The sequence below is a fragment of the Odocoileus virginianus genome, chromosome 25 (assembly GCF_023699985.2).
Source record: "Odocoileus virginianus isolate 20LAN1187 ecotype Illinois chromosome 25, Ovbor_1.2, whole genome shotgun sequence".
Lineage (NCBI taxonomy): Eukaryota > Metazoa > Chordata > Mammalia > Artiodactyla > Cervidae > Odocoileus > Odocoileus virginianus.
The window spans coordinates 32827991-32843692 of NC_069698.1; the positions used below are offsets into that span (position 1 = coordinate 32827991).

Genomic DNA, 15702 nt, shown 5'->3' on the forward strand with positions numbered 1-15702 from the left:
TATAGTCATCTTCACAAAACTGATTCTTCCTACCCAGGAACATGGAATATCTCTCCATATGTTTATTTCATCTTTGATTTCTTTCATCAGTGTCTTATAATTTTCTGTGCACAGTTCTTTTGTCTCCTTAGGTAAGTTTATTCCTAGATATTTAATTCTTTTTGTTGCAGTGGTGAGTGGTATTGATTCCTTAACTTCTCTTTCTGATTTTTCATTGTTAGTATATAGAAATGCAAGTGATTTCTGTGTATTGATTTTGTATCCTGCAGCTTTGCTAAATTCACTGATTAGCTCTAGTAGTTTTCTGATACTATCTTTAGGGTTTTCTGTGTACAGAATCATGTCATCTGCAGATAGAGGTTTGCTTTTTCTTTCCTGATCTGGATTCCTTTTATTTCTTTTTCTTCTCTGATTGCTGTAGCTAGGACTTCCAGAACTATGTTGAATAATAGTGCTGACAGTGGACACCCTTGTCTTATTCCTGATCTTTGGGGGAATGCTTTCAGTTTTTCACCATTGAGAGTAATGTTTGCTGTAGGCTTATCATATATGGCCTTTACTATGTTGAGGTAGGTTCCTTCTGTGCCCATTTTTTGAGGAGTTTTAATCATAATAAATGGGTGCTGAATTTTGTCAAAGGCTTTTTCTGCATCTATTGAGATTATCTTATGGTTTTGATCTTTCAGTTTGTTAATATGATGTATCACATTGATTGATTTGCATGTATTGAAGAATCCTTGCATCCCTGGAATAAACCCAGCTTAATCATTGGTGTGGGAACTTCTTGATGTGTTGCTGAATTCAGTTTGCTAAAATTTAGTTGAGGATTTTTGCATCTGTGTTCATCAGTGATATTGGCCTGTAGTTTTATTTTTTTGTGTTGTCTTTGTCTGGTTTTGGTGTCAGGGTGATGATGGCCTCATAGAATGAGTTTGGAAGTGTTCCTTCCTCTGCAGTTTTTTCAAAGAGTTTTAGAAGGATAGGTATTAGCTCTTCTCTAAGTGTTTGATAAAATTCTCCTGTGAAGCCATCTGGCCCTGGGCTTTTGTTTTTTGGTAGATTTTTGATCACAGCTTCCATTTCAGCTTGTAATTGGGTTGTACATAATTTCTATTTCTTCCTGGTTCACTCTTGGAAGAGTGAACTTTTCTAAGAATCTGTCCCTTTCTTCCAGGTTATCCATTTTATTGCCATATAGTTGTTCATAATAGTCTCTTATAATCCTTTGTATTTCTGCATTGTCTGTTGTAACCTCTCCTTTTTCGTTTCTAATTTTATTGATTTGATTCTTCCCTCTACTTTTCTTGATGAGTCTGGCTAAAGGTTTGTCAATTTTGTTTATCTTCTCAAAGAACCAGCCTTTAGTTTTATTAATCTTCACTGTTGTTTCCTTCATTTCTTTTTCATTTATTTCTACTCAGATCTTATAATTTCTTTCCTTCTATTAATATTGGGGGTTTTTATTCTTCTTTTTCCAGTTGTTTTAGGTGTAAAGTTAGGTTGTTTATTCGAAGTTTTTCTTGTTTCCTGAGGTAGGATTGTTTTGCTATAAACTTCCCTCTTAGGACTGCTTTTGCTGTAGCCCTTAAGTTTGGGGTTGTTGTGTTTTCATTGTCATTTGCTTCTAGAAATTTTTTGATTTCCCTTTTGATTTCTTCAGTAACATGTTGATTATTTAGAAATGCATTTTTTAATCTCCATGCATTTGTGTTTCTTACAGTTTTTTCCTAGTAACTGACATCTAGTCTCATAGCGTTGTGGTCAAGAAGATGCTTGATACGATTTCAATTTTTTTAAATTTGATTTGTGACCCAAGCTGTGGTCTATCCTGGAGAATGTTCCATGTGCACTTGAGAAGAGGTGTATTCTTCTGCATTTTGATGGAATGTCCTGAAAATATCAATGAGATCCATCTCATCTAATGTATCATTTAAGACTTGTGTTTCCTTATTAATTTTCTGTTTTGATGATCTGTCCATTGGTGTGAGTGGGGTGTTAAAGTCTCCGACTATTATTGTGTTACTGTCAGTTTCTCCTCTTATATCTGTCAGTATTGAGGTGCTCCTATGTTGGGTGCATATATATTTACAATTGTTATGTCTTCTACTTGGATTGATCCCTTGATGATTATGTAGTGTCCTTCCTTATCTCTTGTAATATTCTTTATTTTAAGATCTATTTTGTCTGATATGAGGATTGCTACTCCAGCTTTCTTTTGCTTCTGATTTCCTTGGAATGTAGTTTTCCATCCTCTCACTTTTTGTCTTTGGATATAAAGTGGGTTTCTTGTAGACAGCATGTATATGGGTCTTCTTTTTGTAATCCATTCAGCCAGTCTGTGTCTTTTGGTTGGAGCATTTAATCCATTTACATTTAAAGTAATTATTGATGTATATGTTCCTATTACCATTTTCTTATTTGTTTGGGGTTGATTTTGTAGATCTTTTTCTTCTCTTGTATTTCTTGACTATATAAGTCCCTTTAACATTTGTTGTAAAAATGGCTTGGTGGTACTGAATTCTCTTAATTTTTGCTTGTCTGAAAAGCTTTTTATTTCTCCATCAATTCTGAATGTGATCCTTACTGGGTACAGTAATCTTGATTGTAGATTTTTCCCTTTCAGTACTTTAAATATATCCTGCCATTCCCTTCTGGCCTGCAGAGTTTTTTCTGAAAGATCAGCTGCTGAGAATATGGAGTTTCCCTTGTATGTTAGTTGTTGCTTCTCCCTTGCTGCTTTTAATATTCTTTCTTTGTGTTTAGTCTTCGTTAGCTTGATTAGTATGTGTCTTAGTATGTTTCTCCATGGATTTATCCTGTATGCGGCTCTTTGTGCCTCTTGGACTTGACTGTTTCCTTTCCCATGTTGGGGGAATTTTCAACTATAATCTTCTTCAAAAATTTTCTCATACCCTTTCTTTTTCTCTTCTTCTTCTGGGACCCCTACAATTCGAATGTTGGTACGTTTGATATTGTCCCAAAGGTCTCTGAGACTATCCTCAGTTCTTTTCATTCTTTTAACTTTATTCTGCTCTTCAGAAGTTACTACCATTTTATCTTCCAGCTCACCAATTTGTTCTGCTTCAGATATTCTGCTATTGAGTCCTTCTAGAGTATTTTTAATTTCAGTAACAGTGTTGTTTGTCTGTGTGATTATTCTTTAATTCTTCTAGGCCTTTGTTAATTGATTCTTGTATTTTCTCCATTTTGTTTTCAAGGTTTTTGATCATCTTTACTGTCATTATTCTGAACTCTTTTTCAGGTAGTTTGCCTATTTCCTCTTCATTTATTTGGACTTCTGTGTTTCTGATTTGTTCCTTAATTTGTGTAGTATTTCTCTGCCTTATCTTTTTTTTTTTTAACTTACTGTGTTTGAGGTCTCCTTTTCCCAGGCTTCAAGGTTGAATTCTTCCTTTTGGTTTCTTTCCTCCTAAGGTTGTGTAAGCTTCATGTAGGGTGATATTTGTGCTGTGTTTATTTGTCTGTCGGTCTGTTTTTCCTCTGATGGGCAAGACTGAGTGAGGTGGTAATCCTGTCTGCTGCTGATTGGGTTTGCATTTTTGTCTTCTCTGTTGTTTAGATGAGGCATCCTGCACAGGTTGCTAGGGTGGTTGGGTGATGCTGGGTCTTGTATTCAGATGGTTTCCTTGTGTGAGTTCTCACTGTCTGACACTCCCGAGGGTTAGCTCTCCGGTCGTCTAGGGTCTTAGAGTCACTGCTCCCACTCCAGAGGCTCAGGGCATGTTCTCTAGGCAGGAACAAAGATTCCACAAGTGTCTTGTTAGTGGCATTAAGTGAGATTAAAACAACAAAAAATGAGAAAACAAAAATGAACCCCAAATGGCAGTTACAAAGTTAGGCAAATAATAATTAAAATAATGGAATATATACATAAACACCCGTGAGCAAAGTCAAAGCAGTCCAGTGTAAATACTTTGGGCTATTTACATTTAGTAGTCCAAGTATAATAGATTGACCTGGAGAACAAAGGAAATAAAAAATTATATTTACCAGTTAAGAACAAAACTAAAGCACAAACTGGAAAACAAAACTAAAGCCAAATGCCAAGTGGGGAATAAAGCAGTGAAAATAAAACTGGCAAATATATTGAAAGAAAAGGAAAGAAAGAAAAGAAAAAATAGATATGCGAAGTTAAATAGAGGTAGATGAAGAAGATTTTATTATATATATTAAAGATTATCTGCAAGGGGAAAAGATCAGTAGGAAAGGCAAACAAAGGCATAAATGTAGAAAAAATATAATAAGTTTTAAAAGAATTAAAATTATAAAAAAGAGAAAAGAGAAAAAAGAGAAGAGGGGAACAAATGGAAGGAAAAAGGAAAACTCCACAGAATGACAAAGGCCCAGTGTAGATGCAGAGGTTTACAGCAATAATAAAAAGTGTGACTGAATATACACATGTACATACACACCCATAAGCAAAATCAAAATAGTCCAACAAAATAAATAAATATATTGACCTGAAAGACAAAGGAGACCAAAAGTTATGTCCACCAAAACAAAAGTAAAGCACAAACCGGAAACAAACTAAAGCAAGGTGCCGACTGGGGGAGAAAGTGGTGAAAGTAAATAAAACTAAGAAATATGTTGAGAGGAAAAGGAAAAAAGAAAAAAGAATAGATATATAAAGTTAAGTAGATGAAGAAGTTTTTTATACATTAAAGGTTAACTGCATTGGAAAAGAACAGTAGGAAAGGCAAACAAAAGAGTAAATGTATAATGATAGTAATGAGTTTAATAGAAAAAATAATAGGTTTAAAAAATTAAAAGGAAAAAAAAAAAAATGAAAGCTCCCCAGAAACTGCGAAAGCCCAGTGTAAAGGCAGAGGTTTATAACAACAATAAAAAAAAGTGACTGAGAAAAAAAAGAAAAAACTCAAAAGCTTAATTAGATTTCTTAGTGCCAATAAAATCGACAACTACTACAAAGAAAAAAAAAATCAAAAGAGTCTACAAAACAAGTCAAAACATAAGAATATTGTTTCATGAGTCCCTGCTGTCAGAGTTCTTTCCCTCGCTGGGAGTCACAGTAAACCTCACGTCCCTAGGATGCCCTCCAACACTGTGATATCTCCTGGGGCCAACTGAGATTCTAATCTGGTCCTACTCCTATGTGTTCTTGCCTCCAACGTGCACAGCTATCAAAACTAGTGTGTTTTCTTTTGTAGGAGCTCTCAATGACCTTTTATATATTCCATAGACAGAGTCTGCCTAGTAGATCGTGTGAATTTCCTTTGCAGCTTGTACAGCTGGTGGGAAGGTTTTGGGTCTTCTTCCTTAGTCACATTGCTCCTGGGTTTCAACTGTGGTTTTATTTCCACCGCTGCATGTGGGTTGTGCACTGGGGTTTGCTCCTGAGGCTGCCCTGGAGGACTTGGGTTTGCCCCTGTGAAGGCCAGGTGTGGAGGTGATGCAGCTGCTTGGGTTTCAGGGGCTCTGGCAGCACCAGGTACTCAGGGGAGTTGGAGGCTAGGGCAGCAGGAAATACTGTGCTCTAGAAGGGTATGGCAACCAGTATTGGCCAGTATGCTCCAATATTCTTGCCTGTAGAACCCCGCCTCCCTGACAAGAGAAGCCTGGCAGGCCACAGTCTATAAGGTTACAAAGAATCGGACACTACCTAAGCGACCCTGTGTACATAGATGCAAGCCTTTTTTTGCCTGTGGCAGCTCTGGCCCAGTGAGAGTTGTGCATGAAGGTTGCGCAGCTGCTTGGCTGGCAGGGACCCTGGCAGTGCCAAGTATACAGGGACACGAACTGCCTGTTCCGCAGGAGTTATGGCCCTATCAGAGTCTTTTTTCGAGGGTCTTGTAGCTGACAATCAGAATACCTCTTCGGCCAGTCTTTCTCTGCAGCTCCGCCCATTCAGGCACTTAGAGGGCTCCCTTACCTGGGGTCCTTCTCTGTTTGGCGTGTCAGGCACATTGAGGGGCCCCCAGCTGGGGTCCTACTCTGTAAATCAGCGCATCCGTCACTTAAAGGGGCACCCTGGGCAGGGGTCCTGCTCTGTAGGTTCAGCGCATCAGTCACTTAAAGGAGCACCCTGGTTGGGGGTCCTGCTCTAGGTTCAGCGCATCCGTCACTTAAAGGGACACCCTGGGTGGGGCCCTGCTCTGTAGGTTCAGCACATCAGTCCCTTAAAGGGGCACCCTGGGCAGGGTCCTACTCTGTGAATCAGCGCATCCGTCACTTAAAGGGGCACCCTGACTGGGGTCCTGCTCTGTAGGTTCAGCACATCAGTCCCTTAAAGGGGCACCCTGGGCGGGGTCCTACTCTGTGAATCAGCGCATCCGTCACTTAAAGGGGCACCCTGACTGGGGTCCTACTCTAGGTTCAGCGCATCCGTCACTTAAAGGGGCACCCTGGGTGGGGCCCTGCTCTGTAGATTCAGCGCATCCATCACTTAAAGGCGGCTGGCTGGGGTCCTTCTCTGTAGGTTCAGTGTGTTAGGTGTTTAATGAATCACTCTCTGTATTGTTCAGCTGCCAGCTGGCATGTGGGGGAAAGGCTGTGGTGACGGCTCCACCCCAATTTTTGAGAATGTTAGGTTTTACACATTAGGTTGGTGCAAAAGTAGTTGCAGATTTGCATTGTTTAACTTCGACATTTGATGTACATTTTTAAATGTAACTATGTTGTACATCATTTTAATGCACATTTCTTGCTTTATGTTTTTTGCTAGTGACATTACTTGCTGTTTATTTTATATGTATTTTAGTCTATAGAAATGACATTTTAAAAAAAGAAATGACATTAGACAAAAAGCAAATTTGAACTATTTTCTTATTCAAGTTCAAAATGGGTCATAAAGCAGTGGAGACAACTCACAACATCAACAATGCATTTGGCCTGGAAACTGCTGACAAATGTTCAGTGCGATGGTGGTTCAGGAAGTTTTGTCTAGGAGACAAGAGCCTTGAAGATGAGGAATGTAGCGGCCAGCCATTGGTTGTTGACAGTGACCAGTTGAGAGCTATCATTGAAGCTGATCCTGTTACAACTACTCAAGAAATTGCCCGAGAGCACATCAACCATTCTATGGTCGTTCGGCATTTGAAGCGAATTGGAAAGGTGAAAAAGCTCAGTAAGCGGAGCCTTATGAGCTGACCACAAATCAAAAAACTCGTTTTGATGTGTTATCGCCTCTTACTCTATGCAACAGTAACAAACCATTTCTAATCAGTTTGTGACGTGTGATGAAAAGTGGATTTTATAAGACAACTGCAGTGACCAGCTGTGGCTGGACTGAAAAGAAGTTCCAAAGCACTCCCCAAAGCCATACTTGATTCAAAAAAAGGTCATGGTCACTGTTCGGTGGTCTGCTGCTGCTGTGATTAACCTCAACTTTCTGAATCCTGGTGAAACCATTACGTCTGAGAAGAATGCTCAGCAAATCAATGAGATGCACCAAAAACTGCAACACCTGTAGACCACATTGATCATTAGAAGGGATCCAGTTCTCCACGACAACCGCATGTCATGCACAGCCAACACTTCAGAAGTTGAATGAATTGGGCTACGAAGTTTTGCTTCATCTGCCATATTCACCAGACCTCTTGCCAACTGAGTACCACTTCGTCAAGCATCTCAACAACCTTACGAGGGGAAAACACTTCCACAACCAGCAGGAGGCGAAAGATGCTTTCCAAGAGTTTGTGGAATCCTAAAGCACAGATTTTTATCCTACAGGAGTAAACAAACATTTCTCATTGGCAAAAATGTGTTGATTGTAATGGTTCCTATTTTGATTAATAAAAGATGTGTTTGAGCCTAGTTATAATGATTTAAAATTCAGGATCTAAAATCATAATTACTTTTGCACCAACCTAAATATATTATTGAAAATTCAGTGAAGATAGAATAGTAGATTTGCCCAGTCAAAATATTTATGAATTTTAACTCACTTGTTTAATTTAAATAAATAAATATATTTTAATTAATAAAATAAGTTAATAAAATACCTTTAAGTTGACTTCAAATATTTATACTAGTTTGTACTTTTGTTGCTTGTTACTTTGCAAAATGATATGAAAAGGCTAATAACATTATTTTATGTATCTCTGATCTTTAGTGAGACTTAGTATCTTTCTGAAATTTTTTTTCTGTTGGTATTTCTTATGTTCACTGACTATCCATTTTTGTACATTTTTTAGAGGGTTTTTTCCCCCTTTAAGTTAAATGAGCATTTGATCTGCTAAGAAATTTGAATCATCTATAAATTTGTAAATTATATTTTGTGATATCTTAACTGTACCTATTTTTTTTAATAAGATATAGCAATATTTCCTTTATGGATTTGAGAGTATATGATCTCTTCCAAAATTATGCTTATCTTTAATTCTGTCACTTTTTTTTTTATTTGCTTGAATCCCAGATATAAGATTTCAGTTTTTTCCAAATAGAGAAATATCTAGATAGTCCAGACATAATATGATTTATGTCATGTTGACTAATACATTCTTTGCACACAGACTTAAAATGCTATCTTTATCATATAGTATTAAGTATCATTTATAAGTGGGTTCTTTTGGGTCTCCCTAGTCCATTGATGATTTTTCTCTTTTTGAACATTATACCTATTTACATTATGTACCATTTGTAATATATTTTCACATTTTGTAGGAGAAACACCTTTTAATTTTACCAAAGAAAAGTTTGTCAGGTTTCATTTTTTCTGTCTTGATAATTTTTAATTTCACCTATGTTCTCAAATCCTTTCAGAATTGGATTGTACCTCATATTATTACAGTCAGGTGGATAATTATATTTCTCAGTATTTTGAGTCTTCTCAGAATAAGATATGCCTCTTCACTTTTTTGGCCCTCTCTTAGGTCCTTAAGTAAGATTTTATTATTTTACTTCAGCATGGTCTTATACCTTCTTTTTAAATCTAATCTTAGATGTGTAGAAATTGTTTCTGTGAATTGAGTTACTTATCCTCAAATTATTGTTAGAGTATCTTGTAGGAAAGCTGATTACTTGTGTTTATTCATATAGTATCAAATTACTTTATTACTTTATTTTTTCTAATAGTTTTACAGTGGATTCTCTTGATTATTTCAGTAAACTGCATGCTAGTAATTATCTCATTTGTTGTTGTTGTTTAGTCACTAAGTCCTGTCCAGCTCTTTTGCGAAACCTGTGGACCGTAGCCCGCCAGGCTCCTCTCTCCATGGGATTCCCCAGGCGAGAGGACTGGAAAGAATTGCTGTTTCCTGCTGTAGAGAATCTTCTGACCCAGGGATCGTTTAATCCCTGTCTCTTGCATTGGTGGGCAGATTCTTTACCACTGATACACCAGGGAAGGCCCAGTTATCTCATTACCAGAGTAATTTTTGGTATACTTTTTTCTTGTTTCATTTCTGAAATATATTCAGGCTTTCAGAATGTAGTTAAATAATAAAATAATGGTGATAAACTCCTTTGCTTAGTTCTTGAGTTTAATGTGAATGTTTGTAGTGTTTTATTATTAAATAGGATGTATATAAGTCTCTTATAGATTTAAAAATAAAGTTTCTTAAATTTACAGTTAAAGTTTTATTTTAAACTGATTGCTATTGAAATTTAGGTATTCTTTTTTTAAATGCATCTATTAGAGATTCTGCACGGATTTCTTCTTAATGCTTAATTCTTGCAAAGGAAAGATCTTAGCATTGATCTATCTTTTTTTTAATTCATTGTAAACACTATCTCTTCTTATATTTTCTTTATGTATACAAGGAAGTTTATCAAAATTAGATGTCTGGGCAAAATTAGCCTTTGTAAAAATATTTGTCAATTTTTAATATTCAGATCATACTAGTTTTATATAATAAAGAAATTTTCCCCCTTTTTTATGTTCAGAGCAGTTTAGATATAGAAGTCATCTGGTCTTTGAAGATTTGCTATAACAGCACAACTCTAATACAAAATGAGCCTAATTCCTTTATTGGGTATAGATTGTAGGCAGCGTTTTCAGTTATCTGTAGTTTTGCTGGGTGTCTTCAGTTTTTCTGCTTTGTAATTTTGATAACTTATATTTTCCTAGATGATCATCTGTTTAATAAAGATGTTATAGTTTATTGGCATAAAATTATGTGTATTATTCTTTTATAAATTTTAAAACTGTTTCCTGTATTTTTGGTATTACCACCTTCCTGATTTCTGATGTTCTTTTTCTCCCATTTTTTTGGTCTTCTATTCAGATTTTTGGAAAGAAAAAGCCTTTTGTGGTCTTTATCTAATTGCCACATTATTTTCTTTCTTCTTTATTTTGGTTTATTTTCTTTTTCTAGCTTCTTGAAATAAATGTTATTTTATATTGCTTAAGTTGAAATTTCCTTTGTACCAATCTGGCTGTGTCCTTTAGATTTTGAGATTTCATATTCCCAATATTATTATAATTTTGATTCCTTTGGTCCAAGAATAGTTTATAGAAGAAAACTGTTAAATTCCTAAGTGTTTAGTTTGGGAGTTGCCTTTAATTCCTGTTTATATAACATACAGTCAAAGACTATAACCTATGTGATTCTGATCCTCTGGAATTTGAAGTAGATTTTTTTGTATCTCTTAGTACACTATCAATTTTTAAAATAAAATGATATATTTAGCTTTCTGAATTTTACTCTAGCTAATCTTGCCTTAGATCTTACTGCCTCCAGAGTATACTATATATTTGTATATTTGGTATTTTAAATAGTCTGAAAGTCGCTCAGTTGTGTCCGACTCTTTGCGACCCCATGGACTATATATACAGTCCTTGGAATTCTCCAGGCCCAAATGCTGGAGTGGGTAGCCTTTCCCTTCTTCAGGGGATCTTCCCAACCCAGGGATTGAACCCAGGTCTCCTGCCTTACAGGTGGATTCTTTACCAGCTGAGCCACAAGGGAAGCCCAGATATAACTTCTATAAGAAATAATACATGTAGAGTATGTTTTATCATGTGATTCAGAAAAGTAGAAAAAAGTCAAACTAGAAATCATTTGGAAGAAGATTTCAAAAAACAGATTTTAACCAGTCTCATTGAATGGATCATGTGTGGCTTGATGGGAGATTTCAAGGACATCATCCAAGTAGAGAACTTAAGAAACAAAGGCTTTTCATTTTGCGAGTGGAGCTTGATCTAAATAGAGGAGTAACAGGAAGTAAGACCTAATAGGTAATGTTGAGCCTGATTGGTAGGACCCCATTAAATGTTAACTGTATATTGTGTAGAGATCTCCTGAATATACCAGCGTGGAACACCTCATTGAAATTTGAAGGAATATATATGATGCAGTATATTTTGAAAGTCAGAAGAACTTTTTGAGAAGGAAGTTGATAAAAAACGTTCATTGATAATTTATGCTAATAAAATTGAGAATTTTTGTGTTTGAAAAATTTAGGAGTGGCATTTCTACCTCTACTGGTTTAATAAAACACCTATAAATTGTGAGTGGCATTTAATCATTATAATTAGGAGAATCGTAAGTAGAACAAAATCAAGTGGTAAACATCATCTTAAAGCTGACAGATAATCTAACTCTCTAACAGAAATCTGTTTACTATTTATAAAAAATCACAGCCTGCATTTTGAAGGGAGGTGAGAGAATGGATAATCATTTAGTATTATTCTGTCTTATAATCTAAACCTATATTATTATTTGAGAGAGAATTTTATTTTGGTCATACTAGTTTCAGCCAAAAGGATGACATCTGAAATATTTAAATACGCAAAAACCTTCTGATAGCCTATGGCAGTAATTGTCTAAAGGGTCACACAAGGAAAAACAATTACTTTTTGTTTTACGCTTACTCTCAAGATTTTGGATCATTTTTATTATCATTATTCTAAATTCTTTTTCAGGTAGATTCCCTATTTTCTCCTCTTTTGTTTGACTTGGTGGGCTTTTTTCATGTTCCTTTAGCTGTTGGGTATTTCTCTGCCTTTTCATCTTGTTTAGATTGCTGTGTCTGGAGTGGGCTTTCTGTATTCTTGTGGTCTGAGGTTCCTTTTTATTGTGGAGGTTTCACCCAGTGGGTGGGGTTGGACGATTGGTTTGTCAAGGTCTCCTGGTTAGGGAAGCTTGTGTCAGTGTTCTGGTGCGTGGAATTGGATTTCTTCTCTCTGGAGTGCAATGGAGTGTCCAGTAATGAGTTTTGCGATGGGTCTCTGTGTTAGGTGTGACTTTGGAGAGCCTGTATGTTGACACTCAGGTCTGTGTTCCTGTGTTGCTAAAGAATTTGCGTGGTATGTCTTGTACTGGAGCTTATTGGCTCTTGGGTGGTGGTTGGTTTTGGTGTAGGTATGGAAGCTTTTGGATGGTCTCTTATTCCTTAATGTTCCGTGTAGTCAGGAGTTTTCTGGTTTTCTCAGGATTTGGGCTCAAGTCTCCTGCCTCTGGATTTCAGTTTTATTCTTCCAATAGTCTCAAGGCTTCTCCAACTATACAGCACTGATAATAAAACTTCTAGATTAATGGTGAAAAGATTCTCCACCGTGAGAGACAACCAGAGAGGTTCACAGAGTTACATGAAGAATAGGAGAGGGAGGAAGGAGATAGAGGTGAGCAGGAGGAGAAAAAGGGGACTCAAGAGGAGAAAAAGGGGACTCGAGAGAGACAGATCTACACAGTTATCTGTTCCCAAAGTATTCTCTGTAGCCCAGACATCCACAAAGATTCACAGAGTTGGATTGGGAAGAGAAGGGGAAAGGAGGAAATAGAAGTGTTCTGAGGTAGAAAACAGAGTCAAAAGTGGGAGAATATCACCACACTCCTGAATAGAAATGGGAACTGAATATTGGATTCTTAAATGACCAAAATTTATATCACATACTACTGAAAAACAAAGATTGAAAATCTAGTGTGGAGGTTAGACTCTTTGAAATACAATATTTAAAAACAAAAACACAAAAAAAGATTTAGAACTGTATATGAAGTTCGGTTTTAAAATAGGGTTTCTCTCTCTCTTTTTTTTTTGGCAAGGTTATAGTGAAATGAAAATGAAAGTTAAGGAATAATAAAGGAGTATTAGAGGACTCTAAAAGGAAATAGGAGAGAAAAACAAGAAAAAGAAAAACAAAAGAGAAATTTTTTTCCCTAATTAAAAAAATCGTAAAAATATATGAAAATGAAAGTTGAGGAGTAATGGGGTAGTAATAGGGAATTATAAAAGAAAATGAAAGAGAAAAAATAAAAAGGAAAGGAAAAAAATTTTTAAATTAAAAAAAAAATATGTACATATATATCTAGGAATTTCTCTGGGATTGTTGCGGTCAGCGTAGGTTCAGTTCAATTTCAGATAGCTCCTCTTTCCAGCTTACACTTCTCGATATCTGTAGGCCCCTTCCCGTGTAGTCGGTGTTACCTTCAGGGATTTTAATCTGTTGCACCGGTCCTTTCTGAAGCGGTTCCCTTTGTTTATTTGGCTTCTGTTTGCAGTCTCTTTGGTGTCTAATTTCCGCCCTGACACAGGCGGGCGGAGGTGATCTCTTATTTAGGTTCGCTAGTTCAGTTCAGTCCTGCTACGGGGAGGGCGGGGCGCTGCAGACAGCCACCGCTCTGTGTGGATAGCACTCACCGTGTTCTGGCCACACTGGGTTTTCCCCGCTCACGGGTGTCTGTGCTTTCGCCGTCTACACTGCTCAGGCTCCCGGCTGCTCTATATGGAGCGGGCCCTGCGTTGAGTGCGGTTCCAGTTTTCGGGTACTCCACAAAAGCGCGGATTCGGTTGCTCCTGCGTTTTGTGCCTTCCCCGGCCTGAGCGGTTCAGGCAGCCAGAGGCTTGGGCGCACTCTCCCGGGTGCAGCACGCCTTTTCCCTCCTCGGCGAGCGGCCCAGGCAGCCAGAGGCTTGGGCGCAATCTCCCCGGGTGCGGCGCGCCTTTTCCCTCCGCGGCCCCAGCGCGCGCCGCCAGTCGGGTCTCAGGAAGTCTTTAGCTAGAACCCGGAGGCCTGTTTGCAGTGTGGGAGGGGGTGGCTTCTCAGGGGCTGAGTTTGCCCTTTTCCCCTCCCCCCTGCCTCCTACCTCCAGCGGGGATGGGCCGGCTCTTCTCTGGAGCTTCTCAGTCCCTTTGTTTTGCGAACCACCGGCAGTGTGTTCGGGCCAGTTAATTTTGTCCCTTGCTATCCCACAGTTTAAAAAAGCTCCCTCCGATTGCTCTCAGGGTCTTCGGGCCGGTCCTTACCCTAAGCAATGCCGCCCGCTCCTCTCCGTTCCGCCCCGCTTGTTGCTGGCGGGTACGGGCATCTGGGGTACTTTTCTGCTGGGAGTTGCTTTTAGGCACGTAATCTGTGGGCCTTGTTTAATTTTTCCTCCCAGTTAGATTGCCGAAAACTTCCCCCAGTCCCGCCAGTGCGAGGGTTTCCTGGTGACTGGAAACTTCCTCTATTAAGACTCCCTTCCCGGGACGGGTCTCCGTCCGTAGCTCTTTTGACTCCCTTTTTATCGTTTATATTTTGTCCTACCTCCCTTCGAAGACAATGGGCTGCTTTTCTGGGGGCCTGATGTCCTCTGCTAGCAATCAGAAGTTCTTTTGTGAAATTTGCTCAGCGTTCAAATGTTCTTTCGATGAGTTTGTAGGAGAGAAAGTGGTCTCCCCGTCCTATTCCTCCGCCATCTTGGCTCCTCCCCCTACGCTTACTCTCAAATTCAGTATAGTGTAGTTATTAAATGACCATGTGCCTTTTTTTTCAAATTGGAAAATTTTTTAATTTCAAATTGGAAAGATTAAAGAGTTTGTAAGCAAAGCATGCGGTAAAGTGAGTCATGATAGCCTTACATGACAAATATAGTTAATTTTCATGGTGGCTTTTTAGCACAGCAATAAAACTTTAGAACGGCATATGTATGCATATGTCTAAAATTAAGTTGGAATAATTTATTTTAGCTATAGAGTAATTATCTCATTCTATTTATAATGCTAATATGTATAGAAAGGACTTATTAGCTGCCCCTTAATGAGGTTTAAAAACGTATAACTAGAATGTTCCATTTACTGTTTTTCAGGTACATTTTCTCACTTCTGTAAAATACAGCCAAATAGGTGATAGTATCTGGATGGCCAAGAATTGCTTAGGAAACGCATGCAAAAAAACCCTTTCCAATAGAATGGACTTTTTGTAACATATATTGCATGTAGCTCCAAATGTCTTATGGTTAGTAGAAAATAATTTAGATATGATATCTAATATAAATGAATATTTTAATTAAAGTTATCTTTAATTATATGGGCTTCTTACATATGGCAGTACTTGATATATATCTCTATATGTATTTCTCTGAGCAAATATTTTTCAAATCATTTGTTTATGTGTGGGAACACACATTAGTATTTATTATTTCTCATAATAGTAGTTGCAAATAAAGAAAAGGTAAGCTCAGTATCAAGGTAGTAATAGTGATAGTGTTCATTGATAAACATTACACTGGTAAAATTCAAATATTTTTGAAACAAAAATTTGTAGTGGGAAAAAAAGCTTACTTTTTTATCCCTTATTTGTAACCTCTACAGTTAAAGTTAATTGTGATGGTATTATTATCATCCATTTAAGAGCCAGCCATTTTCTTTCAGATATGAATATTCTAGGGACCTACAGCTCAACCCTAGAATTTTAGATATTAGAGGTGTACTTCAAGTGGAGCATAGATTAGGAGATATACCTAGTATCTCAGTCTTCTGATTCCTCTGAATAGACTTTGACCAATCTCTGAAAAGTTTTGC

The 15702-nt window shown here is 37.5% G+C and overlaps 1 protein-coding gene across 9 annotated transcripts in view; it reads left to right on the forward strand.

Annotated features, from left to right (window-relative positions):
- The window catches only part of USP25 (ubiquitin specific peptidase 25), a 153995-nt gene that overhangs the window by 121503 nt on the left and 16790 nt on the right, over positions 1-15702 (forward strand). Inside the window, exon 22 of one of the 9 annotated variants that reach the window (XM_070455092.1) lies at positions 14988-15136. The exons of the other annotated variants lie outside the window; for them this stretch is intronic. Within the exon in view, the coding sequence (XP_070311193.1) occupies positions 14988-15104 (117 nt within the window). The 3' untranslated portion in view covers positions 15105-15136. The remainder of the gene's footprint in view (positions 1-14987; positions 15137-15702) is intronic. 9 annotated transcript variants of the gene reach the window in all.